The following is a 25,718-nucleotide window of genomic DNA, read 5'->3' as shown; positions in this document are numbered from 1 at the left end:
GTTGCTCTGTTTGCTGGCAGCAGGGACTTGGCTTCTGAAAGCGGAGTAGGTCTCTCCTCCCCTCTGCGTGCATCAGTGGTGTCTCATGCAAACACACCACTTGGGGCTCGGAGAGGATCTTGCTTTTAGGAAGCTGTGGCACATTTTGGGTGGTGTCTCACCGCTGGCACACAGTTTGTGTGCTCTTCCGTTGACACCTGCTTTGGCCAGTATCCGAGGTGAGCTCTGTGGATGGACACCCCTGTGATCAGATCTGCTTTTACGAAATGATCCGTGCGACCGGCCAGTCTGCAGAGCGTCCCGGTGTCCTGGGTTTGTGGTCCCGGACAGCTGCCTTCTGCCCTCTAGCGGGAACATGTTTTGGGAATAGGTGCTACTCCAGCTGTTGGCAGGGGTACCAGGAGCATCGGGAGCGTCCCGTGCCTTGTGAGCCCCATAGAAATTCTGACATCTTTCCAGAAGCCTAGTCTCAGAGTTTAATATCACCTTGAAGGGAAACCTGAGCTGTCAAAGTCAGGAAAAATTGAAGAGCAGTTAAACTGACACTATTAAAGGCTTAGTCCATGTCTGTGCATCTAGTGGTAGTGCTGACAAGGATGCACAGAGGGCCAGTGCTGGGAAAGGTGGATGTGTTCTAACATTTGTAGGTGGCATGGAAACTACAGGAAAGCCCAAGGCTGCTGCCACTTGGAGAAATCAGTACAAATGTCCAGGGAAGCAGTCTTGTCCAGAGAATGAGCTGCCACTCGTGAGTGATTGGTAAGCCAAGCACTGAACAGCCCAGGATATCAGCAGAAAAAGAGAGCATTTCATGGGCTTGACCCTTAACTCGGGGATAAGGACTGGCTCTGAGGCTGAGTCACAGAGCGGGGTTGGGCAGTGACTCTGGATGCACACTGGGATTTTCCCCTGGCTTGTTCCAGCTGCAGTGGGCACCACACTAAGAGCAGATTCTCCAGATGTTGCACATCAGCTGAAACACTGCTTTGTTATTTGGATGAGATTTTATTTGGATTAGTACTTGCTTATAATAATATATATACTTTTGAAAAAAATTCTAAAAGCATATTTTTATACATGTACATTTATATAGGTAAGAGGGTGGTAAACATACAAATAATATTTGAAGACTTCCTCCAGAATGAGGAGGACTGTTGTAGTTGTTCTTAAGATTTTATTAGTTCTGTTCATACATGGAGGGCACCATCTGTGACCCAGTTTAGTGGCACAGTCAGCAGCAGAAAACCTTATTGCTTTTCAAAACAATATTAGTTTTTTTAACTTGGGGAACACTTTCATTTTCTTCAAGCAGGAAGTTATGCAGAGTACTGCCCAAGCAGGAATTGTTGCATAATGCTTTATATTGCACCTTCAGTGAAAAGGAAAGCAAAAAACTACCTTTTGTTATTGAAAAAAAAAAAAGAAGTAGAAAAAAAAATGCTTTAATGTCCTCTTGCTGTGCTGAGGATTAGGTCCATTGAATCTACAGAGAATTTTGGCGCTTTTACTGCACTGCAATAAAAATATTAAATTGGGTAAATTGGTTCTTGTATAATATGTACATGATTTGGTATAACAAATAATGATAAGAATGCTTGTAAAATAGATCCTATACATCTCTATATTGCTCTGGCAAAAAATGGGGACACAGTGCAGCTCTGGCTAGACTTCAGCTGTATCAAAGTTAAAATGTTTAGGATTTATTTTGAGGAAGGGATAGTGAATGATAGACCCAGGAAGAACAGAGACCATAATTAAGCTCCCATGTCTGCTTTTAAAAAGCATATCCTTTCATATGAGGATTTTTCAGAATCGTGGGATTCCATCGGCTTGGTTTCCTGGGTTAGGGGAATTGACTAAGCCTTTGACAGAGGCAACCAATAATGAAAACATAAAACTTGTCACACAGAGCCCAGAGAGGGAACAAGCTTTAAAAGCAATAAAATGGTGTCTGCTCCTTCTCTTGGGCTCCCAGATTATACAAATCCCTCTAGTCTGTATGTACATGAAGTAAAGATAGTGGAGTGATAATGCAGAAATTGTGACTGCACCACAAACCAGTCGTATATTATTCCATCAGCTTGATTCAGTTTCATTGGGAAGACCAGCCTGTAGTAAATCACTGTCAGCAGCAGCAGCAACAATATTGGAGAAAGCTGCTTCTTTGTCCTGGGACATCCCATAACAGTCCATGTTCCATGTGCAGTGGAAATACTGTAGAGACAGCATGCAACCCAAGCTCTGTTGCCACAATGGGTCATGTACATACATAGGTATGAGCTGATCCTCCTAATGGCAGATAACATCATCTTAAAGGGATGTGGCACCTTGAATTCAGCAGGTCTCACACCTCTGCCTGATGATTTGAAGCTGCACTTTGAATACTGTGTTCAGTTTTGGGCCACACAAAAGACACTGAGGTACTGGAGTGTGTCCGGAGTTAGTGAAGGGTCTAGAGAATTAAGTTTATGAGGAATGCTTGAGGGACCTGGGGCTGTTTGGCTTGGAGAAAAGGAGACTCAGGATGCCCTTATAGCTCTCTACAACTCCCTGAAAGGGAGGTCGGAGGTTTGTCTGTTTTCCCAGGTAACAAGTGACAGGACAAGAGGAAACAGCCTCAAGTTGCACCAGAGTAGGTTTAGGCTGGGTATTAGGAAACAGTTCTTCACTGAAAGGGTGGAGAAGTGGTGGAATCACCACCCTGGAAGTATTCAGAAAACAAGCAGATGAGGCACTCCACGTGTAAATGGGTTACAAGGTTAGTGGTGAACATGGTCGTGCTTTGTTAATGGTTTGATGATCTTAGAGGTCTTTTCCAACCTTAACAATTCTATGGTTCTCCGATGGAGAATATCACCTGTATGATGCACATTTCAAGTAAATCACAGACTGATTTAACTGATGTTCTCTTATATTACCCAAATCTAGTTCTTTTTGCAGATATTTTGTTCTCCTACCTGGAAGGACACTCTGGTGAGCCAGGTAAAAGCAGTAGAAGCAGAACAACTCTTAGCAAGGACAAGTGCACAGGGAGCAGGATTAGTGGCCTTGGAACATGCAGCGTTCTGGGAAGAGGAGAAATGAATTAACATCTCTATGGACTTCTGATATGTTTTTGGGGTGTGTCAGACAGCAGGAAGGTTATGGAAAGAATGGGGATTCTTCACATCAGCAGGGCAGAGTATCTATCCCTTGGAGAAGAAATATTCAGTTTGTTAGAATTAGTACAGTTACCTGAGGTCCTGGATGGTCAGACAGGAAAGCTTCCTTAACAAAAATAAGCCACTGTGTGTCCCCTGTGATCTCTTGATTGGATGCTCTTGCAAACAGCCGCTGGAGGCAGTGCTTTGCTGCTGGCAGTGAATTTCACAAAAAGCGTGTTGTAAGAGCTTTCCTTTTCAAGCTAACTACAGGCCAGCTTGGTGAAAGCATAAATGTTTCAATCAAACTTCAGAGCAAAAGCTCCAAATCTGTCATTTAGTGAGGGAAAGAAGGCAGCATTTTTTAAGGTAATACTGGGGAACAGTGAGTACCTCTCCCCAGTAAATGACCAGTAAATCAGTGTAGGAGTACTGTTCCAGGAGGCTGGCAGACTGCCCTGGTGGAGTTCATTTTCCCTGTTGCTGTCAGTCATTGTTGCTATCAGAATGTTACACAGACATATTTACCACAACTCACTATAGCAGAAGTCCCTACAGCAGTTCCATAGCTCAAGAACAGTTGTTACTTGTGTTTAATTACAGGAGTAAGTAAATCCAGATTTATAATTTGTCTACCAAAAAGTGATTTTCAAGGATCACACTGTGATCAGTTCTGGACAAAACCATGGGGTAGTTGCCATGGGATTTGGCTGAAATGTTCAGAGCAGCATCTGACCACTGTGGATTGATCCTGTCCTGTAGATATCTGCAGAGATTTGTGTGAGACCCTGTCCTACCCTGGACTGGCACTGATCACTCAGCACTGATATAAATCTGGGTGATGCAGGGATTGGTTAAGTAACAGATCAAAAGAGGATCATCAGGGACAGCCAAGCTGCTTAAAAATCGTGTGCTCTTGTGCTGCAAGTACTTTCAGACTCTAGAACATGCATGTTAATTCCTGTGGGAAGGGTTGTGGTATTTTAGAAAGCACTGTTTTGAGAAGGGTTGGAGCTGCAGAATGAAAGCTATATCTTTGAGTACCTTATGTCTTTGAGTGCTGCAGGGAGGAAGAGCAGAGGGTGGAAGGAAGGAATCACCTTCTGGCACGTCCTATGGAAAGGACATGGGACAGACTACAGCGTCTCTCACTGTGTAAAATAGATCTTGAAAGCTGGAGAGGGATAGAAAGAGAAGAGTGTCGTACCAGAGATCAAAAAGCTGCCCAAGTAGGCAGAGCTGACAGTAGGCATTCATTCTTCCCCTGGAAAAAAGACCAGGTACTGCCTCAGAGAGGAGCATGAAGAGCTAATGAGTGAATTAGTTTTTGATAAGGAGTGTGTTTATACACCGACTGCCGGGGAGAATTAAGACCTTTCCACATCCTCCAATTAAGACTGAGTATCCTTATATATAAGTTTTAGTCTTTAAGAGAGAACTTTTCCATGCAGGTAACTAGGTGACTAAATTAGTGCTGCAAGGAGAGTTTGAGTAGATGTGCTGTCCTTGTCTTAACATGTTCAAGCCTCATTTCTCTCAATGGCTTGTCTAGTGACAGTCACAATTAGCACTGGTCAGTGGTGGTTGTTAGCTAAGCTTAGCCTGTTTGCAAGCTTTCCTTCAGTACATCTGATGGAGTTTCTGTACCCCTTTTTCTGGTGAGAACTCAGTCCCCCCCCTCCCTGCCTGAGGGGTGCCTCTTTGTCTTTGGCCATGCTCTCCTCAGCTCACCCCATAACCATGCCTAAGTATTTCTGGGGAGGAAGAAACCTGCTTCAGGTAATAAGGTTTCTCCCTTCCTACAAGCAGAGGCTCAGAGGGGAAGGGTGGACAGAGATGGGATCACTTATTGTAGTGCTGGAGTGCACAGAGTACAAGAGCTTAGGGTCTGTGCTCTGGGTTTTGGCTGAAATAATGCAGCCATCTGGCAAACAAGTGTGCAGAGCTTCCCTGCACACCCAGCTTCCTGACTTCTGGTCTCTATCGGGAGGGACCAGAACATGAAGGGCGGAGCAGCAGGGTTGCAGTCACAGTCCAGGAAACCTTCTGCACAAGCTAAAAGTATTTTAGAAGGGAGGACAGAGACATGATAGGAGGTGAGTGCTTGCTAAGCTCTAAACCTATCCTGCAGTTTGGCTCTGTCCTTCCCTTTTTACTGTCACTCCATCTCTGGGATTGTTCTACACTGCTGCTGTACATCACCATAGCAAGAGCAGGTTTTTTCCTTTAAAAATAAATAAAGCAGGCCTTCAGAGAGCACAATGTGTCAGACAGAAAGGTATCTGGTAATAGCCAAATCTGTTCTCCAGGGAGGGTGGCCTGACTCTCAGGTCCAGCATGCTGATATCCACAGAAGTCCTGGGAACCAGAGTCTGCAGCAATGCAGCTATGGAGCACAGAGGGTAACTTGCAAAACATGAGTGTGCTCTTACTGCTGGTAAAGCCATATCTGGCTTTGCTCCCTGACACAGAGTTCCTTGCAAATAGTCTCTATGGGGGGAGTCCTGCTGCAGGCTCCTAGGCAGGATATTGGAGTAGTTGGCTGTCTCACTGGCACTGACTGTTCCTTCAAGCAGCAAAAGTAGCTCTTCTCACTTAGCTTCAGGATCCTTCCTAGCTTTTTCCTGGAAGTGCCACTTACCATGCTGAGTCCCCAGGATTTGAGCTTGTCAGGGTGGCTGAAGTTGCATGAAGCCTCCTGTGGGGCTGCTTCCCAAGTCAGCTCTGTGTGGTATCGTGCAAGAGAAGAGCTGAGTTGTGATGTCTGCATGGGAATATTTGCCTTAATTAAGTCCAGGATAAGAGTGGATTTAAGTGCTTTAGTTTATAAATAAACAGTGCTGTGGCCAAGGTAGATTTAAGCAGAGCTGGCAACAGCCCTGCTTGGGAAGGGATCTCTTTACCACATGGCCTGCTGTTGGACTTCCTGTTGCATGCTAATCCCTTAAGCCTGCTTTAGCTCTGTTAATTTTCCTTCTTTCCTTTTTTCCCCGATGGGCTGTCTCGGTTGCGCGTGAATGCCAGCGTTCCTAGGCCAAGCTTGTGCCTGCGGCTGGGCCAAGCATCCAGGCTGCTTTCCGAGCACTGGGTACCATGTGGCAGGGCCCCAGGGATGGTGGTGCCTGAATGTGTCCCATTCTCTCTGTCTTACAGGCTCTGCAGTCTGCGCCTGAAGAAACTCACGGTGCTTAAAGAGCTGGACAAAGAGCTGAGCTCTGTGCTTATCGCTGTGAAGATTCAGGTAGGCTCCTCTCCTTGCTGCTGCCTGATGGCAGCAAGCCAAGCCCATCCTTGTGCTGTCTGTGAAGTGCTGGTCTGCATGTCCCTTGCCTACTGCCAACCAACCCCTCTGTCTCAGTCAGCATGCTCAGGGAGATTTTGGCTCTCAGGCAGGTGGAAATGATGCCCCAGGGACAGCGGCAAGATACCTGGTGCTGGCTTGTATGGGGAATGAATTTGGTTAGACAATGGGACAGAATCTGTCATGCCTCCCTGCCTGCCTCTGCCAAGGCCCTCCTCTCAAAGTGCTGTATGGAGTTTGTCATCCCACTGTTCCCTACCCTTTAAGAGAGAGTCAGTACTGGATGGTTTCCAGCAGTGGCTTCCATCCAGATCACTCCCTGGGGAGTGAAGGGTGGGAAGGGAAGGATACAAGGGTTCAGGGTCTCTGTGCATAATGTTCTGCTCATATTTGTCTGATCTCTAATAGCCCTTCCCTTTCCCTGTGCATCCCTGCTAGACCTGGTGCCTCTAACCAGGCAGAAGGGAGGGGAGAGGGTCTTTGTCACCACGGGGACAGGAATTTGCCGCCATCCTGATATGTGCGATCCCTCCACCCTCTCTGCTGCTTGTGGTGGAGAGATGTGTTCCTGGGGGTGCAGGCACATCCTTTCCACCTGCCAAAGGACAGCATGGAAACAAAATGCATCTTGAGTATGCTGTCCTGGCCACAACTTCCCTGACCCAGCTAGGGTGCTGGTGTCCTTCCTTCGTTCTTGTCAGCTGGCACGAAATCAGCTGATCCCATTGAAAGCACCGTGGGCCGTCAGCTCAGCAGCTTTGTGCTCCCACAGAGCTCTTTGTGTCGCACACATTAGGATCTAAATCCTGGATTAATGCTGGAAGCTGCAATATTAGTAGAGCTCTGGGAGCTGGAGTTTGCCTTCATGGCAGACCTGATTCACTCACACAGAAACTGAAAGCAAAATGTATGAAACCTGGGAGAGAGAGTGAGAACAGTAGGAGGAGGCTGTGGTCTACAAATTATTGGTCAGTGTCACACTTTGCTGGCCTTTCCATCACTGTGTGTATGTGTCATTCAGGAGAGCTGAAAGCCCTGAGACCCATACCCCTTTGGTGCAGGCTTTAGCAAGGAACCAACCTGAGCAGCAGAGAGCTGCCTGGCTGGCCCTTGAAAATGAAGCAATCCAGGCTGGGCCACAGCTGACAGCAGCACAGGACTAGGGGGCTGGCAGCCAGCTGGGAGCTGTGGGTCCTACTTGACTGGGAGGGCTGGGGTGGTCCCTGACTTTTCTCCTGCATGGTCAGCCCAAGCTGAATGTGTTTCTCTGCACTGGGGAACCTTGGGTTCTTGTGCAGCCCAGTTATGCTGGGTCTGACATGTGTTGAGTGTGCATGTGCTCAGGTACAGCCCTCACGCTGCAAATGTGGGACTGTGGAAGAGACTGCACAGCTCTTTCAAGCAGACCACCCCCATCCCTGCCACAGGCCAATCTTGCATCTTGATGGCAAAAGAAATGAATAGGCCTCAGCAGTTTGAAGTCACAGGGCCTTCTTGCTGCAGGTCTTCTTTTCCTGTGAGGGAATGGAGGCTGCATCCAGGGATTTAATTTAAACATGGTTACCTCCTCTCTGTGTGGCCACATAGCTGTGGCTGCATGCTGATATAGTCTTCCTGCAAAGCTGAAGAAAACAAGGAGAATGCTTTTGCCCACATTACCCTCTGGCTCAGCATTCCTTGTGGCAGTGGGCTGAGTTTGTGTGCCTCTCTAGGCTGCTTTCCACCTGCCTGACCAGCTGCCTTGGCAGGGTTTGGGACTGCTGGAAGGCAGATGGAGGCTGTAGGCAGCTTCAGCACAGCGTGCCTACAGAGTGGCCTCAGATGGATCCATTCCTCCTGCTCCTCTCCTAGGTAACAGATGAGTCACACTAGTAAGAAACTGTTTGAAGGCTTTCCAGTGAGCATTCCATCTTTTGGATGGAAACAGCTGATGCACATAATTTATAAAGGAACTGCAAATTCCCAAGGGGGAAGCTGGGGACTAGAGGAAAGGAGAACTATATTTCTCTCACTTTAGTAGTAGTTCTGTTAGGGTCAGGAAGTTGCTGCTCTGAAAGGCAGATTGCAAGGAAATAAAACTCTGACCCTGCCTGAATGGGGCTGCCACCTAGGCAATAGCTCCAGTGCTGGAGACAGTTTGCTTAAAAAATGTGCATGACCCAAAGGACAGTGTAACCTGTCCAGAACTCCTGATCTTTTTCTCACAGTGCTCTTCTGGTCTTAAAAGACAGCTTCAAAGGGTGCCATGTGCTGCTATCTGCTCCTTCATCTGAAAATACCACTGTCAAGGGTATTTTCATGTCTATGAAATTATCTAGTCCAGTACTTGCATTAGTTCTCTCTCATTTTCCAGATGTAGTATGCTTCTCTAACCTCAACCCTCTTATAAACCAGACCAATCAGGACAGATTTATAACTGAAATTTGGGATTGTCCCTTGCAAACCAGACATGGGCATCATGTACCTGTCTATTGTAGTGAAAGCTCCTTTGTGTTTTCAGTTCTTAGGAAGCAAAAACCTGTGATCACCGCTTGTCCCTATTGCTTTTCTCTTCCTTGACACTCTTTGTCATCCATGATTTTCACTGTAACAGTCTGATATTAAGTTTTTCTGTAGTATTCATAGGGCTACTCAACTGTTCTACAGAGAAATTGGTCTTGTCTGACATTATTCAAGTTACAGAACAGATGAGCTACATCAGGTGCTCAGTGCCATGTCCAGTTGAGGTTTGAATTTCTCACAGGATGGAGAATCTTCAGTATTTCTATGTCCTTGTCCATGCACTATGATAATGAAGCAGCCTTTGTTCCAGTCCTTGCAATTCCACATGGTTGTGCACTGGCATTGCACTGAGGGTTTGAATTCACCTAGGATTGAGGCTGGGCATGTAACTTCCATAGTGGTAAATGACAGTAAGGCACAGGACAGCGGTGTTTATGAAACCATCACTTCCTGGACACACCACTCAGGATATCCTCACCTTTTCTTCACCATAAGTCCTTCCCCACAAATATCTGCATCTTCAGGAAGAGTAATTGCATTTTTACTTGTGTTTTGATGAAAGAATGAATCTTTGGTGGATCATTTCTCTGCAACAAAGAGCAAATGGTGAATGTGCTAAAGTAAATGGTCGCTGTGACTGCCTATCATCTGTTATCAGAGAAGAGTTCAGGAAGGGTCAGTGTGTACTTGGCCAGGAAGGCTCACAGATGGTGAAGGATGGATGAGCTCCACCTCCTCTCTTCCATTTTAGGAAGACCTTTTGCAGGAAAGCCTTGCTCCTGACACGGTCTCTGGGAACAGCACTGCAGACAGCTTTTGGGAGGATCTGTGGGTTGTGCCACCCTGCAGCCAAGAGGACCTGGTGCATGCAGACAGCATTTTTCTGCCCCTAAGTCATTCAGGGTCTGTATCAGAAACCAAGACATAGAGATGGTAGAGATAAGGCAGAGGTAAAGAGTTGGAGTGGGAACATGATTGGAGTGCCTCCATTACTATACCCTTCTGGTAAAAAACATTTCTATATGTAGAGAGATAAAGACTGTTGCCTGAGGAAAAGACTAGGATAGTGTTTTCTGAGACATAAGCTGAGCAAGCAGGGGGGTCCCTGTTCTCCTGCACATCCTGACTTAGTCCCAGCAGAGCCATCCTGCCAACTGTATTTAGACAGGGATCTGCACTAGGCCTGCCTGCTTGGGGGACAGATGTCTCCAGGACCTGTCCCTTTCCTGGCCAGGCAGTGTGTTGGGACCCTTTCCTTGCCCTGCATGGCTCCCTCTGGCTCCAGGAGTGTCCCTCCACAGCATGGGAGTGGCACTCCAGGTGCAGAGAGCCAGATTAAGCAGAGCAGGCTTGTGAAGAGCAGGTGCTCCCTGGCAGGTGGGCAAGGAGAAGGGGCCTCTGGCAGCTCAGGGGATACTGCAGGCTTTTGCAAAGAGTTGGAAGGCATGTGAAAGATGGCTCTGCAAGGTGGAACAGAACAGAGTCAAGGGATTCTCTCTTTCCTTGTGGACTGTGAACACCACTGTCTTGTGTGTGTGATGCAGTGGAGTCTGTGGTTGAGCTGTGTTTGTCTGTCAATCTTGTTGTAGGGTTCAAAGCGAGTCCTGAGGTCAAATGAATACATCCTCCCGCCTGGGGGCCTGATGGAGACTGAGCTGGAGCTGACCTTCTCACTGCAGGTACCTGGTGTTTCCTGGTCCCCTGGGCTTCCTTACCTGGCATTTTTCAGCAAGCACAACCTTAGGGCTAAGTGTGAAAGGCACAGTCTCTGGGGAGGGGCCTACTGTGGTTGGCCAGCTGCTCCATTGCTCCAGGGATTGTTTTGCTGGGCATTGGGATTTGGAGGATGATGGATAGGTGCAGATGGCCTTTGAGGGGCATCTCAAAGCTCAGCAGGTCAGATCCTGTTGTACATCAGCATTGAAGCAGAGTTTTCTACCTGTGTGTATACCTTATGCTGCCATCTTCTGTGCTTCCCTTTCCCAGTACCCACACTTCCTCAAGAGAGATGGCAACAAGCTACAGATCATGCTGCAGCGGAGGAAGAGATACAAGAACCGCACCATCCTGGGCTACAAGACCCTGGCAGTGGGAATCATTAACATGGCTGAGGTACAGTGTGCTGGGAACAGAGGGGAGTCCCACATGGCCTTCCTGTGCCAGCACTGGGCAGGGAACTGGGCTGGCAGGCAGGGTCTCATTGCTGTGAGTGTTCTGGCTCGTTGGCTGGCTATAATATAGAGAGGGTGGGCTGCAGGCTGCCATTGTGTCACCCTATCAGGGAGCTTGTCTGTCTATCTGTCTAGGTCATGCAGCACCCGACAGATGGCGGGCAACTTCTGGGCCTCCACAGCAACATGAAGGATGTGAACATTCGAGTGGCTGAAATCAGCATCTACTCTCTGTCCAGTCAGCCCATCGACCATGAGGACGGGAACGTCCCCTCAGGTCCTAAAATCAAAGCTTCAGGTGCGTTAAGTGCTCAGACCTGCAGGCAAACATTTGGGGCACAGGTAACGGAGTGTGTCCCCCAGCACTGCCAGCGATGCCAGTCCTTTCACTGGAGCCATGACAGGCATCGTGCTTAGCTGGAGCATTTGCATTGTCCGCTTTCAGATCGCTCCCCAGACATTGATAACTATTCTGAAGAAGAGGATGACAGCTTCTCCTCAGAGCAGGAAGCCAGTGATGATGCTGTGCAGGGTCAGGTAAGGGAGGCCTGGCAAGTTGCTTTATGTCCTGGCCCTGTTTCTGGGGCAAAAGTCAGGCATTGAGGTTCTTGATCACCCTGAGCCCTCTCATCCCCTTGTAAACATTTGGCATTGTTTCAGAGGGCTGAGAGACGTAATACCTCACAGCAAAAAGAACTTTGACAGCAGTGGTGAGGCAAGGGACTTTGGAGAGGCATAGGTCTAATCTGTCTGTCTCTGGAGCTGTCTGGTCTGCAGCAGAAAACCCCTGCTGAGCCCTCTCCTTCTTGCACCATGGTTTTCTCCTTTCTCCCTGTGATAACAGGTCAGAGACTCATCACTGTCTGAGACAGAACAGGGATTTTAGGAAGAAGTAGTTCTGAAAATGGTCAGGGGTGGCAGACCCATCCCAGCCCTGTGATGAGATGTGTCACTGCTGTTTGCTGTGCTCTTGTTGTGGTGCCTGTACTCAAGGGCATGGAAAGCGTGCTGATAAAAAACAGGGACAAATCCCTATTCAGGGTTGTTATGGTCTGAGGATAACTGAGGTTATTGGGGCAGATTAGAGTGAAACAACACTGGATGACCAGTGTTTATAAATATATATCTATATGGCAGGTTTATTTCAGAACAACTTGGTTGCAATGGAAAGGAGGTATGTGGCCATTTTGGTTATTATTACCTAGAGTAATACAACAGTATAAAAGATACCACTTAAGAAAATATAACAGAAAAAGAAAGAAAGAGAGGTAAAGAAACAATAAGAGTAGATAGTGGACAGAAAAGATATCACCAGCTGTGGATTGAGATTGATTATTGCTTAGTTGAAGTAATGGTCATAGTCTTGATGGGGGAAGCCTGAAACAGTGAGTTCAATAGTTAATATGCATTCAGGTTTAGGTGGGAATGCCCAGGTACCTCCGCTGGAGTGGGGACTTTTACATTGTCCAATGTAACTCTGTGGATCTGGTGCAACACTGTGGATTAGGTGCAGTCCTAGGGTGAAAGGCCTCAGAAGTGAGTCTGCAGGTGCTTGGGCGGGGAGGGTGGTCTTTTGATAAGTCGTGAGAGCTCTCTCTCACTTCAGTGTACTTGAGCCAGTTAAACCCCATCAGAAGGGATGAATACCTTCAGGCCTAAGGGAGGGGGTGATGGGGTAGGAAGTTTTACACCTGAGCCAGTTGTGTAATGGAGGATATTGGTCTGATGAAAAGCATTATCCTAGCCAACAGGATCTGCTTCTTGTGGCCTCTTCCTTTATCTGGCTCAAAACCCAGCTTGTTGCTAAACTAAAGTTGGTTTGTCACGGTCAGTCTCTGGTGATGGGTGCTCACCCCTCTGCACCTAGGCTGTTCTTATGCAGATCAGAGGCTTCTCCACCACACATCCGAAAATTCTCCTCCTCCTCCCCTTTGGTTTGCTGGGCCTCAGCAAAGCTATCATGCTGCTTTTGCAAATGGCCATTTGTTCAAGACATTATAATTTCTCTCACAAGGGTCCTCCAGATTACCTGTCCCATCATGCTGGGTTAATACAGCAGGGGCCCAAGTCAGAGACTTGTGCATATTGTTAAAAATGGAAAAAATGGTTTTTTTTGTGATTCATGTTCACTGCTCTCTGAGCTAACTCTGGAGAGGGGAGAGCAGGAGAACAACACACAGGTCCTGAGGAGGCTGCGTCTCCTCTTAATCTTGCTGATACATTCTTCTCTGGAGGGGCCTGGGGACAGAAGTGCTGGGAAAGAAGGTCTGAAGGGGAACAGTGCTAAGGAGAGAGAAGGAGCTCCATAGAGAGAGGTAGCAGAAAAAGACAAGACTTTGGGAGCAGAATGGATCAAAGCTTTTCAAAATGAAGGGCAAATGTGGGTTGGGAAAATTTTAGGAGGTGCTGCTCCATGAATTTAGTTGTTCTAATGTACTGTGACTTTTTGCCTGCAGGATCTGTTTGATGAAGAGGATGACTTGAGGAAAACCAAGAAGGCCAGGAGGAAAATGAGCCGAACCACATCAATCACCAGAGTAACATCAGCATTTACAACATGATCAAAGGGATGGAGGGGATTCACTTTCTCCCCTCTCTGAAGGCAGTGAGGGGTGTTGGGAAGGGGAGATGCTGTCACTGGTGCAGAGGAGGGAAGAGAGCCCTTGGCTCTGAGAAGAAGCAAAACTCTTGCCATTAATGAGCTAGGTTGTTGCTCAGAGCTGTATCCTAGGTCATTGTCTGTACTGTGTTCAGCTGGGCTTTGTATCAGTGGTGATCTGTGTGCAACAGTTTTGACTTGCTGCTGTCACATGGTCTCTTTCCTTTCCTGAGGAAGGGGAAGGTAGGCACAAGGAAAGCTGAACTATTAGCAGCTCCTCTGCATGTCTGCAGAAGGGAGGAGCTGCTCTGCCAGACCCTTGCTCTCCAAACTTCTCATCCCTGTTGACTTCAGCCCTGCAGATCCCTGGCCACCTTCTTCCTGAGTTTGTTCCCTATTTTTTCTTGCTTGAAGGCAGTATTGTTCAACCAGGGGGTCTGAGGAGAGACAGGATTTAAATGAAGTGCTGTTCCAGCCTGTAGCAGAGAAAGTATGAGTCGTTACATCCTCCCTCATGACCAGACCATGGCTTCTTGTGGAGTACAGAGGTAGTCTAAGTCCTACAGCAAATTTAAAGAGAGAGAGAGCAATCATAGCTGACCTTGGATATCTGGACAGCATGTTAGAGGGAATAACCATGGCCTGTATGTTAGCTTGGAAGGTGGTTTGATAGTTTTGTTGATCTTTTATTCTTCCCTTCTTTTGTTTCAGCAACCAAACTTCAAGCAGAAATTTGTGGCTTTGCTGAGGAGGTTCAGAGTGACAGAAGAGGTAAGAAACAGAAAAGCTGCCCCATCTGGTAATGTCTCCTGCAGATGTGTGGGTGTCAGAGTGCAGGTTCCCACACACTGGGACCACAAGGCTCATGAGCTCAGGCATGTGCCAAAGATGGTGTGAGACATGGCGGAGACTAGGACATGGCTTTTCCAAAGCCTTCTTCCTCAAGAAAGCAGCTCTGAGCCTTGTGCTCAAATCAAAAAGCACCTTCCTATTGGGGGAAGGTGCCCAGGGAAGAAGGGTGCTGTCATGGACTGACTGCACCAGGAGCTGGCATTGCAAGGGCAGTCCTGTCCAGTTAGATTGACTGCAGGCTAACATCAGCCTATGGATTGCTTCTCTTGCCTGACAGCCCAGGCTAAGTGTGTAGCACAGCCAGTGAAGGTCCTCCCAGGTGTCCTGACTGCCAGTAAGTGTGATAGGTGTCTGAGACTCCTTTGGATATCATGCTCATGGCATCTTTCTTTGCCCCAATGACAATGTCACTGGATTCTTCCACAGCCTGGATTTGCCTCCCTGAGGTGGAAACAGTGTCATGGTGGTCCTCATGACTGACAGGCAGCTTGTACATGCCTGTTGTGGGATGCAGGGAACTCCGTGTCTTTTCACTGCTCTCTGGGCTTGGTCCCACAGGTCCTGGACTCTGACCCTGTAGACCAGACCCAGGAGGTGGAGGAAGATCTGGGCTTGCTCTATGACAGCCTGGAAGAGTGCAACAACAGTGATAGTGGCCCAGAGATGGAGGACAATGAGAGTGTACACAGCACACCCAAGCCCACCCTAAGGTAAGGGTTGCAGGGAGTCCCTGGCCAACAGCACAGCCTATGGGACCTGGAGAAATGCTCTCCAACACCCTTCTGTTGCTTGGGTTAATGCAGGCATTGTCTTGTCTCCACTCCCATTGCCATCTGCTATTGGCACCACTGGCTCCTCACTTAAAACTGCCCATTAGATCTGACTTCCTTCACATTTAGTCTCATTTTTCTGCCAGCCCAGCATCTGACACTGCTGGTAGAGCCCTATTTGATCTAAGCCCCAGCTGTTCCCAGCTCTCCTATCTTTCTGCCAACACTCCTGGTGTTCTTTGCGCTCTCCACACTGAAGCATGCCTGTCTTTGAGCCCTTTGTGACTGCTTGGACCAGTCCTTGTGAGATGTGCATGCTGTGTTCCCACCCTGTGTGGAGATGTGACCAGCAGCACTGTTCCTCATGCCATTCCCCAGGCACTGGTGACTTGCTCTGCCAAGAACTGCTGACTTAGCACAGGGGTCTCCAGTGGATCATGCAGGGAAACCAGGCTTTGCTCCCATGTGATCTATGTTCACCTGGCCTCTCTGCTCATGGCTCTTGTGCTTTTGTGCTGTCTTTTTGTGAAAAGGTTGTCTTTTATTGTCTTTCTACTTGACTGCGACATAGTGCACTGAATTTCTTATAGTCAAGCCAAGCTTACTTGGCGTTGTTGTTTCTATAGTTTTATATAGAGAATCATAGGATCATAGAAGAGCCTGGGTTGGAAGGGACCTGAAAGATCATCTAGTGCTGACCCCCCTACCATGTAAAATAATATATATATATAAAATTATTATTTGGTTGGTATCCCCACTGAAGGTACTTAGCATGAGTAGCAGGCATGGTTTGCCACAGGGAAACTGAAATTAAATCTGCTGGATTCTGGAACCCATAGGCCACTTGGGAAAAATCAGGAATATGATAGAAGTTGTGTTTTCCACAAACCCACAAGTTATTGTGAAGGTGACAGCAAGCACATGGGCAAGCTGCTTAAGTGATCTGCTTGGATTCCAAAAGGAGTTTAACATGGTCTCTCATCAAAGGAGACAAGGGTGCTGTAGGAGAAAAAGGAAGGTCTTTCTGTGGTCAGGTAGTGGTTTATGTATATAGACTATGTGAAACTGTAAGAAAAGTCTATTGAGAGTATTTAAATGTAAAGACAGACCTCCACCCTGGTTCTGCAAGTGCCTACATGCAAACATCTGATCACTGGAACAGCATTCCAGAGTGAGTGCTGGTTTGTGCTAGTGCCTATCCTTACAGTCTTCCTGGAGTGTTTGGTGCTATTCCTGGAAGGACAACCTATTGGGCTCTGAGCTGTTCTTCATCCTGTTCAGAAAGTATCCCTGGCTTGGGTTGGTCTCTCAATGCCTTGGTTTGGTGCCTCAGTTTCTAGCAGTGCTGAATGTGTATCCCTTGAATTCACAAAGAAATACTTCACAAAATTCTGGGACTGTATTTTTCCTAAGGAGATGCGGAAGCTGCCTGCCAAGGTGCTTCATGTAGACTTTGTCATTCCCAAGTGCTGTGTAGCCTTCTCAGGGGGTAAATTATAGCCTAGCCTGTAAATTTGAGGTGATCCTCACTTGGATTTCTTGTCATAGACAGCCTTGCTTGACACTGTAAACATTTCTGTGAAGCAAGGGCACTAATGGTGTGCAGTCCTTAATGGTGGGAAGTGGCTGGTGCCCTGGGTTGGGCCAATGGTGCTGAGAGCTGATCCTTTTGATCAGCCAGGGAGGCCACGCAGCAGCAGTTTGCTCCTGCACTGGGGCAAAACTGGAGCTGGAACTGAGGCTGTTAGGCAGGACCTCAAGTCAGACCTGTTGATTGAAGGTCAAAGGTGAATGAGCAAATGTCTTCATAGGTGACTGGGAAAATGGATGGGACAAGGGGGGCTAAATTGATTTAGAACAAAAGGAGGCTGTGCAGAAGGACTGGGCTTCACATAAATCTCAGAGTGCTGAGATGTGGGCTCAGTCATGCCTGTAGGAGGAGAGCCTTTAAACTGCAGAACAGGAAATTGCACAACAGCTCTGTGCTTAATGTGATGTCCTTGAGGGATGAAAGCTTCTGAATTGCAAGTGAGAGAGGGCACAAATAAACACAGCTTTCATGGGGAAGGAGGAGACAGCCTGATTTAAATGGAGTGTTGAAAGCCAGAGGAAGTATAATATAATCTAGACACATCCAGTGTCTAAGAAAAAGGAAGGAATGAAGATACCTCTTTGTGATGCTAGTGACACGATGGGTATGTCACATTCTGGTGGGATTACTTGGGACAATATAGAGAAGTGTGGAAGAGATGCTGATTGAGGGGTGATCTATTAGAAAACCTACATGTTTTTCTATTTTGACTCTTAAGTTACTAATGTAGTCTGTATGGATTGAATTTTTGTCTGGCAAAAGGCAAGTGTAGAGTAATGACTCTACAGAGTGCTGACAATGCCTGAGATTTTGTAGCAGAGAATGAAAAGGAAGAGAGAGAAGAAAGATGTTGGTAAAAGGAGATGTAATTTATACCAGTGTGGCCTGGAGAAAATGTCCCACCAGGGCACTATTGTGACTCTAAACCTGAAGCAACTGGTCACAGAGCCAGTGAGGGGAAAATCAAGCCATGACTTTTCCCAAACGATGTATAAACACTGCTGCTGAAGAGCTGCTCTGTGTGGGAACCATCATTTATTTACAGAGGTGGAATGTCCTTTCAGGAGTAGTAAAACCTGACTATCACTGTTGTGCCTGGCAGTACAGTGTGCTGTATACAAATGAGAAAGCATGATAAAAGGAAATAAAAGGAGCAGGCAGGATGTTCGGATGTTCCGAGGAGATATCCTGCAGGAAACTGCAGGTAAATCCTGATGAGAAAAGTAGAAAACAATGGAAAGACACTCTGATAGAGTTCTTCTGATAACAGAACTTCTCTATATCTTATGCCTCAGTGTCCATCCCTGCAACCTCATAGTCATATCTGCACACTAGGCATATCAGGAGAAACATATCCTGGGAGTTACTGAGAGCAGGCACAAAGCTTCGAGGGAATCCAGCTCTGATCTCCTGCAGCAAAGTGACACATTGCAGGTGGATTCTGTTTGCTATAAAGGTCCTGGGAAAACTGGCAAGTGAGATCCAGTGATAGACTTCACTCGTTTCCTAAAGACTAGATTTTGAGCAGCCCACAGGCTGTGAAAGGGGTCCTTGGCAAAGAAATAATGTGTGGAAAAAGGGTAATCAAAGGTAGAAGCTCACACTGTAGTGGCAGAGACTGTCCTGGATTCCCCAAGAGAGTTCCTGTGTGAACTATAGTGTCTTGAAAACAGGACCTTGGAGCTGCACTATCCAACTCTACCAAAGTGTCAGCTCAGAGACCGAAAACTTGGCAAATTTAAGTACTGTGCTACCTGAGGTGTGTTTCTGTGTGCAATACTGAGATCTTCAGAGCCTTGGGAAAGGGGAAAGCAGAAAGGGAAGGTGAACGCTGCAGTTGGAAGTGTGCAGCAGCAGCAGGCAGAGGCAAGAAGCAATCCCTGGAAAAGGGGGAGCAGGAGGGAAGGCAGCAGAAGTCTGTGGAAGCTATGATGGTGCAGAGGAAGCATAGAGATTTGGTGGCACGCTGAAATTGTGGTGTTGACAGAGACTGTATACCAGTGAGATGTGTATACCAGTGATGCAGCTCCTCACCTGCACTGCAGGGATAGGGGATCACCTGAGGCAGAAAACCCCAGGAGACCCTACCTCCAGCTCCCTGAGGTCACAGGGGGCACTGCTGACAGGTCTGCTCCTCAGCTGTGCATCACCCAGACACTTAGCTGTCTGGCCCTGTGTCCCACTGAGGACCTCTCCACAGAGCTCTGTGCTTGGGACAGGCCGGTGGGGGTGTGCTGGGATCGTGGTGACTTTGTTCCTCTCTTATTCCTGCCTTTTTCTCTCCCGTCTGTCTGTCTGTCCGTCCGTTCGTCTGTCTGTTTCTCTGCAGGCGTTTCTTTGAGGGAGTCTCTCATTCTGGTTCCCAGACTGAGATCGGCAGTCTGCACAGCCAGAAAGGGCAGGATCAAGAGTCGGGCAGCCCTGTGAGTTACACCTCCACCACCACCTCTTGCCCCTTTCCCTCCCCAGCCAGCCCAGCACCCCTACAGTGCCCGCGCTCTGAGACCACAGCTCCTGGCAGCGCCTGCCTGGGGCTGCTCCTTTCCTTCTTTCCTCCTCTTTTTCCCAGCACAGGCAGACAGGTAGCGATGGGGGACATCCTCTGGGGCCAGTCCCAGAGATGCCCGACTCCCCCGTGGGAGTTCTGTGAGGCCAGGCATGGGTCACTGGCAGTTGCCCTGCACAGAGTGCTCCATCCTGCTCTGACCCCACTCCCTGTCCCCCAGGGCGAGGCAGACAAGAAGAAGCCAGGAGCACAGCGACTACAGGAAGACCAAGGAACAGAGGTCCCTGCAGTGGTGAGTCCAGGCTACGGGATGTGGAGCTCTTTTAAACCTCAGCTTGCTTTCTGGAGTACCAGGGATGCCCACCAGGCTGTGAGCTGGCTGGGAAGACAAGTATATTGTGCTGGAGAGCAGCAAGAGTTGAAGGAGTGTTAGGGTCTGCAGGACATGCAACCCAGCCCTCCCAAGACCCTGCAGCCTTTCCTCTCCAGAAGGGCCACCTGGTCTCTCTTGATGATGGGCACCCATGGGTGCAGGGTTGCTCCCTGTTGGAGCTAGGATAGCAGTGTGTGTGAAGTGACTCTGTGTGGCCCTCAGGAGCTGGTGGCAGAGGAGTCGTGTTCCCGGCTGACCCCCACAGAGGCTGCCATGAGAGAGGGCAGCATGGACAGACTGGCCCAGCTGGGCCCTGGGACCAAAGCCGATCTTCCCAGTGCCGTATCCCCCAGGTAAGGCAGGTCTGTGCCCTCTCCCAGGGCTGAGAGAGCTCACACTGGCTCCCTGAACTGAGTAGGGGTTGGTGGAGATGAGATTTCCTCACCAGTTTTGCCTCTCTTGCTTCTCCTTCACAGCAAGGCAGAGAGCAAGCAGTTGTGGCGTCCCCGCAGCACCTCCGTGAAGGACCGGCAGAGCTCAAAGGTACAAGGTGGCCGTGCCAGCAGCCTGGACAGTGAGAGCTCTCCAGACTCATGGCATAACACCCAGGTGAGCCCACTTGGAGGCTTCTCATTCAAGAGCTCTGCCAGATCTTCAGGCATGGGCAGTGTCCAAGGTGGCTGACTGGGGTTAACCTCTGTGGTGATGCTGTCACAGGTGCCTCGAAAATCTGTTTATGATCAGCTGAACCAGATCCTGGTCTCAGACGAACAGCTCCCCGAGAGCATCGTGCTGGTGAATGTCGCTGAGTGGCAGGGGCAGGTGAGTAGGTGTGATGGGAGCTAGATGCATGTGGGCAGCTGGAAGCAGAGTGGATTCTCCCAGTCATAGCAGGGCATCCTAGGGAAACTGGCACCAGCTGTACCCTCCTCTCCCCCAGTGTGGGCCTTCCTTCAGGGAGACAATGCATTTACAGGGTGCTGAGTCACATACACATGAGTCAGGTGTCTCCGCTCCATCACACAGCATCACTGGATCCTCAAAACATAATGTCCTGATCAGTCCCAGAAATGCTGGCTAGCAGGCTGTGCCTTAGGCCCTCACTGCTTGGTCCTGGCTTCCAGGAAACCCATGGGACAGAGCTTTGTTGGATTCCCTGTCAAAGAGCTCCCTTCCTCTGTGGGCACCAGGCCCTGGGAAGCAGCAGAGGTATTTCCCACTGAGAGATGGAAGTGTGTCACCTGCCACTTCCAGGGAGCATTAACTACATCATCAGAGCAGGGTGGGGTGTGAGGACAGGCCCAGCCCCTGACAAATACTTGCTTCCCACATACCTAGAGCTCTAAAGTGAAAGGTGAGCAAGGAAATGTACATATGTGCAAACATGCAGTTAGATAAAACACCTGTGAGACCCCTTCAGGATCCTGGAGCTACATCTGGCATCCAGAAAGGGTGCTGGAAAATGTTGAGGCAGAAGAAAGGGTTTAGTGAGAGGCGGTAAAGTCTTGACTCAGGCCATGCATTCTTGGCTTGTTACACTTGTCCTGGATAGGGAAAAAAGGGTCAGTGCCCACTCCCAGAACCAGCCCCCTTGTCCATCTTGACTGCCTATTTTGCCACTGTTGAACTGCATGCAGACACATGAAGAGACAGAAGGATTTTGGAGTGCCACAGTGGGAGAGAGCAAGAAGAGGGAATGAGCAGAGGCACAGGGAGCCTAGAGTAGGGCCCTGCTGTGGGATGGCAGAAAGTAAATCAGAGGGTCCCTGGACCAAACTGCTTATTTCAAGGAAAACAGCCTGGTTCTTGGGACAGCTTTGCCCTTGCCATGGCAAGGGTGGTGACTGCTGTGCTCAAAGGTGACAGCACGGGGCTGGCTGGCCCCTAGAGCAGAGCTGGGAGGAGCAGGGATCCTCAGGATGCAGCTGTGAGTTGCCTGATGGTTTCAGCCTCCCTGCATGGCACGGGTGGGGACAGATGTCCCATCTGTAACCTGGGGGGCACAGGACTCAGGGCAGGCATGGGCTGATGCTGGCCAGCACAGCCATGCTTCCAGGGTGCCTTAACCTGAGCTCTCTGCATTGGCAGTATGTGAGTGAGCAGCTCCAGGCGCACAAGCAGTTGGTTGTATCCACCTGCTCCGTGGCAGACATCCAGGCAGCCTTCAACACCACTGTCTCCCGCATCCAGCGATAGTGAGTACAGCTTGGGATCAGCCTGGTGGCACTGTATGGGTTCAGAGAAGAGCTGGGTATGGCCCTGGGTCCCCAGGGCTCATTAGGACCCTTTGAGGTTGTGGATGGTACTATAAAAACAGGTGTACACCCTGTGGGGAGTGGGGGGGTCCCAGTACTACTTTTGCCCATGGCAGTGCACGACAAGCTGGATATTCTCAGCAATGGGTTTTTGTCAGCTGGCCTGGCAGATCGTGTCCCCTGGCCCACCTGCTAAGCCACTGCACATCCCTCAGGGTCTCCTTTTCCTCTCGCTTTGGCAGCTGTAACTGTAACTCCCATATGCCTCCCCCGGTGAAGGTGGTGGTGGCAGGAGACCAGAGCTACCTGAGCATCGTCCTCCGTTTCTTTGTGGAGCAGCTGGCCAGCAAGACACCCGACTGGCTCAACTACCTTCGCTTCTTGCTTGTACCACTGGGTGAGAGTCATGAGGAGCCCAGCCCTAGGGCTGTCCTTTCCCACCTCCCCAGACTCCCCTGCCTGAAGCCAACACTGCCTTTCTCTCCTGCAGGCTCTCACCCTCTGGCCAAGTACCTGGCCTCGGTGGATAACAAATACAGCACTCTCTTCCTGGACACAGCATGGCGGGAGCTGTTCAGCAGGGCTGAGCCTCCCACCGCAGGTGAGGAGTGGGGCAGGCTGGCATCAGCAGTGCCCTGAGGGGGTGCCCAGCTGCCATCGAGGTCTTCATGGCTCTTTGTGCCCGCAGACACTGTGGACATAGCAGGCCGTGTTGCCCAGTTCATCGCTGGAGCCAGCCTCTCTCACCAGCTCCCCATCTCTGAGGCCATGCTGACCTACAAGCAGAAGAGGTGAGTGTGGCCCCAGGGTGCCTGTCCTCCCTCATGCGGCCCTGGTCCGGGACGTGCCCAGGACAGGAATGAGGGACACGGGACAAGTGAGTGAGGCCCTACGTTCCACTGACGAGCAGCATGGTGCTGAGGGGAGCTGGGGTCCCACAGTGAGAGGCCCACAGCACCATTCCCTGCCACCTCCTGGTGTGCTTGGCCCCTTCAGTAGCTGTGACTGTGATAGCCCCAGTGGTGGGGACCAGCTGCCAGGGCTGGGATGGGCTGGGTGGGGCTGCAAGCTGGTACTGTGCTGTCCAGGGGTTGATGCTCATGTTCCAGCTGCACTCTCACCTCTCCCTTCTCTTGGTTTCTGGCACCCAAGGAAGAGAAGTCTCTATTTTGATTTTTATATCAGGTATTGGCTTGTGCTTGCTGTGCCGCTGCCTGGCCCCTCCCTGCCTTTCCCCATGTGCGTCCATCCCTCTTGCTGTGCAGAGGAGCCGTGCCCCCACAGAGGGGCAGGACTGCCCTCCCGCATGCAAGCCCTTTCCCAGCACTGGAGGGGACAACTCCTTGCCTCCTTGTGTAGTGTGCCCTGTGCTGCCATGTTGGGACAGGGGGTCTCATGGGAGGGAGGGCAGAGGAGATGGTCCTAGTGGATGTGAGCCACCATTGACGCCTGCGAGTGCAGGGCTGCCTGGACACAAGGTTAGTAGTCACATAGCAATCTGTGCTCAGCACACCCAGACCCTGACCAGACTCTCTTCCTTCTGCAGCCCCGACGAGGACTCCTGCCAGAAGTTTGTCCCCTTTGTGGGGGTGAGTGAGTCGAGGGGCCAGCAGGGGCTGAGGGGAGATGTGCAGTGCACAGTCCTGCTGATGCTGGGTATCCTCTGGTTTCTCCTTGCAGGTGGTGAAGGTGGGCCTGGTGGAGCAGTCTTTCAGTGCCTCTGGTGAGTCCCTGGGAATGCCCATCTCTCTTCTCCACAGGTGGGAGGCTCCTGTTGGTGTCCCCCAAACCCTCAAACCCACACTTTTCCTTCCCAGTGGACTCAGATGATGCCACAGTCTGCACCCCCTCCCTGCTGAGTTCAGCACCAGTCTCCAGTGCAGCTGTTCCCTACGGCAAGGAGACCGTGAGCACCCCACCCCCCTCTCCATCTGTCAGCAGCAGCCTCTCAGGTGCTGGGTAAGGAAGCAAGGCCCCCTCAGCCTGAGGCAGTGGGGGGAGAGGAGCAGAGGCAGCACTTGTGTGCTGCATGTGCCGCCTGTGTTGCCCAGGTCTCCGAGCCCTGGTGTGGAGGTGATGGGCCTGCAGGTGGACTACTGGACAACACAAGGGCTGGACAGGAAGAAGGAGGGTGACAAGCGGGAGACGGGTATCAAGAACACACTCAAGAGCAATTTCCGCTCACTCCAGGTCAGCCGCATCCCCAGCACAGGGGAACTGGTGCCCCCCAGCACCATGGCCATGACCGTGGTCACCAAGGAGAAAAACAAGAAAGGTAACCAAGCCCACTCTGGAGCGCTCTCTGCCTGTGGAGCTACAGTCCTTTGCGGAAAGGGTGGGGGGAGCCTGCAGGAGGGCAGGGCTGAGATGTGGCCCAGCAGGGGTCAGTCAATGCACTGGGGCAGGGGCTCCCACTTAGAACCAGGTGGGGACATCCTAACACTGGTCCTGTCTGGCCTTGGTCCCCAGTGATGTTCCTGAGCAAGAAACCAAAAGAAAAAGACTTGGAACCCAAAAGCCAAGTCATTGAAGGGATCACACGCCTCATCTGCACAGCCAAGCACCAGAACACCATGTTGCGAGGTAAGGGCAGGTACCAGCCCCTTGGGGCTGTAGTAGGGCAGACCAGACAGCAAAGGCTGCCTGCAATAGGGCTGTGCCTCACTGCACCCTCTCCTCTCAGTCTCCATAGATGGGGTGGAGTGGAACGATGTGAAGTTTTTCCAGCTGGCAGCACAGTGGCCAACACACGTCAAGTACCTCCCTGTGGGCATCTTCGGCTACTCGAAGAGTGTGTGAGACATTGGGGCATCCCTGGAATGAAGCTGCAGTGGGTTGCAGGAGACAGGGAGATGGACACGCTCTTATCCCCATCTTCTGCAGACCAGTCCCTGCCTGCTCAGTTTGGGGGGATACTATACCTGCACCCTGTGGGCCAAGACCCGTGAAGGTGAGGCCAGTGAGACCGGGTCCATGCACCCTCCAACACCAGCCAGGACAGCATGCCATCTGCCTCCCATGTTCCCCAACAACAGCCTGGGACAAGGGTTGGCACCAGCCAGCAGGGCCCCAGGATGGGCTCTGGGCCCCACTCCCCACAGATGCACCTGCCAGGCCAGCCCTGTAGCCAGCCAGGGTCTCAGCTGGGCTGGACCCAGGCAGGTTCCCCAGTGCTGCAGCCAGCCAGACTGCTCTGTGCAGGGCCAGGTGCTGAGCAGGGCCCACCACCCCTGTACCACCCTTGCCAGCCCCACTGCCAGCCTTGCACTGCTGTGCTGGCCCTGCCCTCTGCAGCACAGCCTCAGCAGCTTTTCCAGTCCCCCTGCAGCCCTGCTGCTGAGGCTGTCCTCTTCATGTCCCCATCCCTTCCCAACCAGCCCTACCCCATGGTGCTGCCAGCTGGAGGTGTGGGATGAGGGCACCTGAGTTTTTTTTTTTTACAAGATTCTATTTTTTTTAAATTTATTGTATGGTTACTTTTCGGGATTAATTTTAATAAATTAATGCTGTTACCATTATGGCAGGGTATGTGTGTGTGCCCTCATGTCTGAGGGCATGACTCAGCACAGCTGGGAGAGAATAAATTGGGGCAGGGTGCAGCTACTACCACCACTCCAGCAAGCACAACTGTCAGGGCTGCTTGAGTGCACAGAGGTAT

General features: G+C 50.1%; 1 protein-coding gene across 3 annotated transcripts in view; it reads left to right on the top strand.

Moving 5' to 3' along the window:
- The window catches only part of LOC128786526 (phosphofurin acidic cluster sorting protein 1-like), a 53,403-nt gene extending 27,825 nt beyond the window's left edge, over window positions 1-25,578 (top strand). For 2 of the 3 annotated variants that reach the window (XM_053939837.1, XM_053939839.1), the window contains exons 2-25: window positions 6,294-6,381; window positions 10,533-10,622; window positions 10,930-11,055; window positions 11,250-11,412; window positions 11,560-11,651; window positions 13,571-13,651; window positions 14,425-14,484; window positions 15,124-15,275; window positions 19,256-19,349; window positions 19,653-19,724; window positions 20,028-20,158; window positions 20,282-20,414; window positions 20,523-20,627; window positions 21,894-22,000; window positions 22,303-22,457; window positions 22,551-22,661; window positions 22,749-22,851; window positions 23,213-23,245; window positions 23,607-23,649; window positions 23,741-23,783; window positions 23,878-24,019; window positions 24,112-24,335; window positions 24,530-24,643; window positions 24,744-25,578. In XM_053939837.1, the coding sequence (XP_053795812.1) occupies window positions 6,294-6,381; window positions 10,533-10,622; window positions 10,930-11,055; window positions 11,250-11,412; window positions 11,560-11,651; window positions 13,571-13,651; window positions 14,425-14,484; window positions 15,124-15,275; window positions 19,256-19,349; window positions 19,653-19,724; window positions 20,028-20,158; window positions 20,282-20,414; window positions 20,523-20,627; window positions 21,894-22,000; window positions 22,303-22,457; window positions 22,551-22,661; window positions 22,749-22,851; window positions 23,213-23,245; window positions 23,607-23,649; window positions 23,741-23,783; window positions 23,878-24,019; window positions 24,112-24,335; window positions 24,530-24,643; window positions 24,744-24,859 (2,578 nt within the window). In that variant the 3' untranslated portion in view covers window positions 24,860-25,578. The remainder of the gene's footprint in view (window positions 1-6,293; window positions 6,382-10,532; window positions 10,623-10,929; window positions 11,056-11,249; window positions 11,413-11,559; window positions 11,652-13,570; window positions 13,652-14,424; window positions 14,485-15,123; window positions 15,276-19,255; window positions 19,350-19,652; window positions 19,725-20,027; window positions 20,159-20,281; window positions 20,415-20,522; window positions 20,628-21,893; window positions 22,001-22,302; window positions 22,458-22,550; window positions 22,662-22,748; window positions 22,852-23,212; window positions 23,246-23,606; window positions 23,650-23,740; window positions 23,784-23,877; window positions 24,020-24,111; window positions 24,336-24,529; window positions 24,644-24,743) is intronic. The other variant, XM_053939838.1, reaches the window with a different exon arrangement.
- The last annotated feature ends 140 nt before the right edge of the window (window positions 25,579-25,718 follow it).

Source organism: Vidua chalybeata, chromosome 3, assembly GCF_026979565.1.
Source record: "Vidua chalybeata isolate OUT-0048 chromosome 3, bVidCha1 merged haplotype, whole genome shotgun sequence".
Lineage (NCBI taxonomy): Eukaryota > Metazoa > Chordata > Aves > Passeriformes > Viduidae > Vidua > Vidua chalybeata.
Note: the sequence above shows the minus strand (reverse complement) of the source record. Positions and strands in the feature narration are given on the sequence as shown.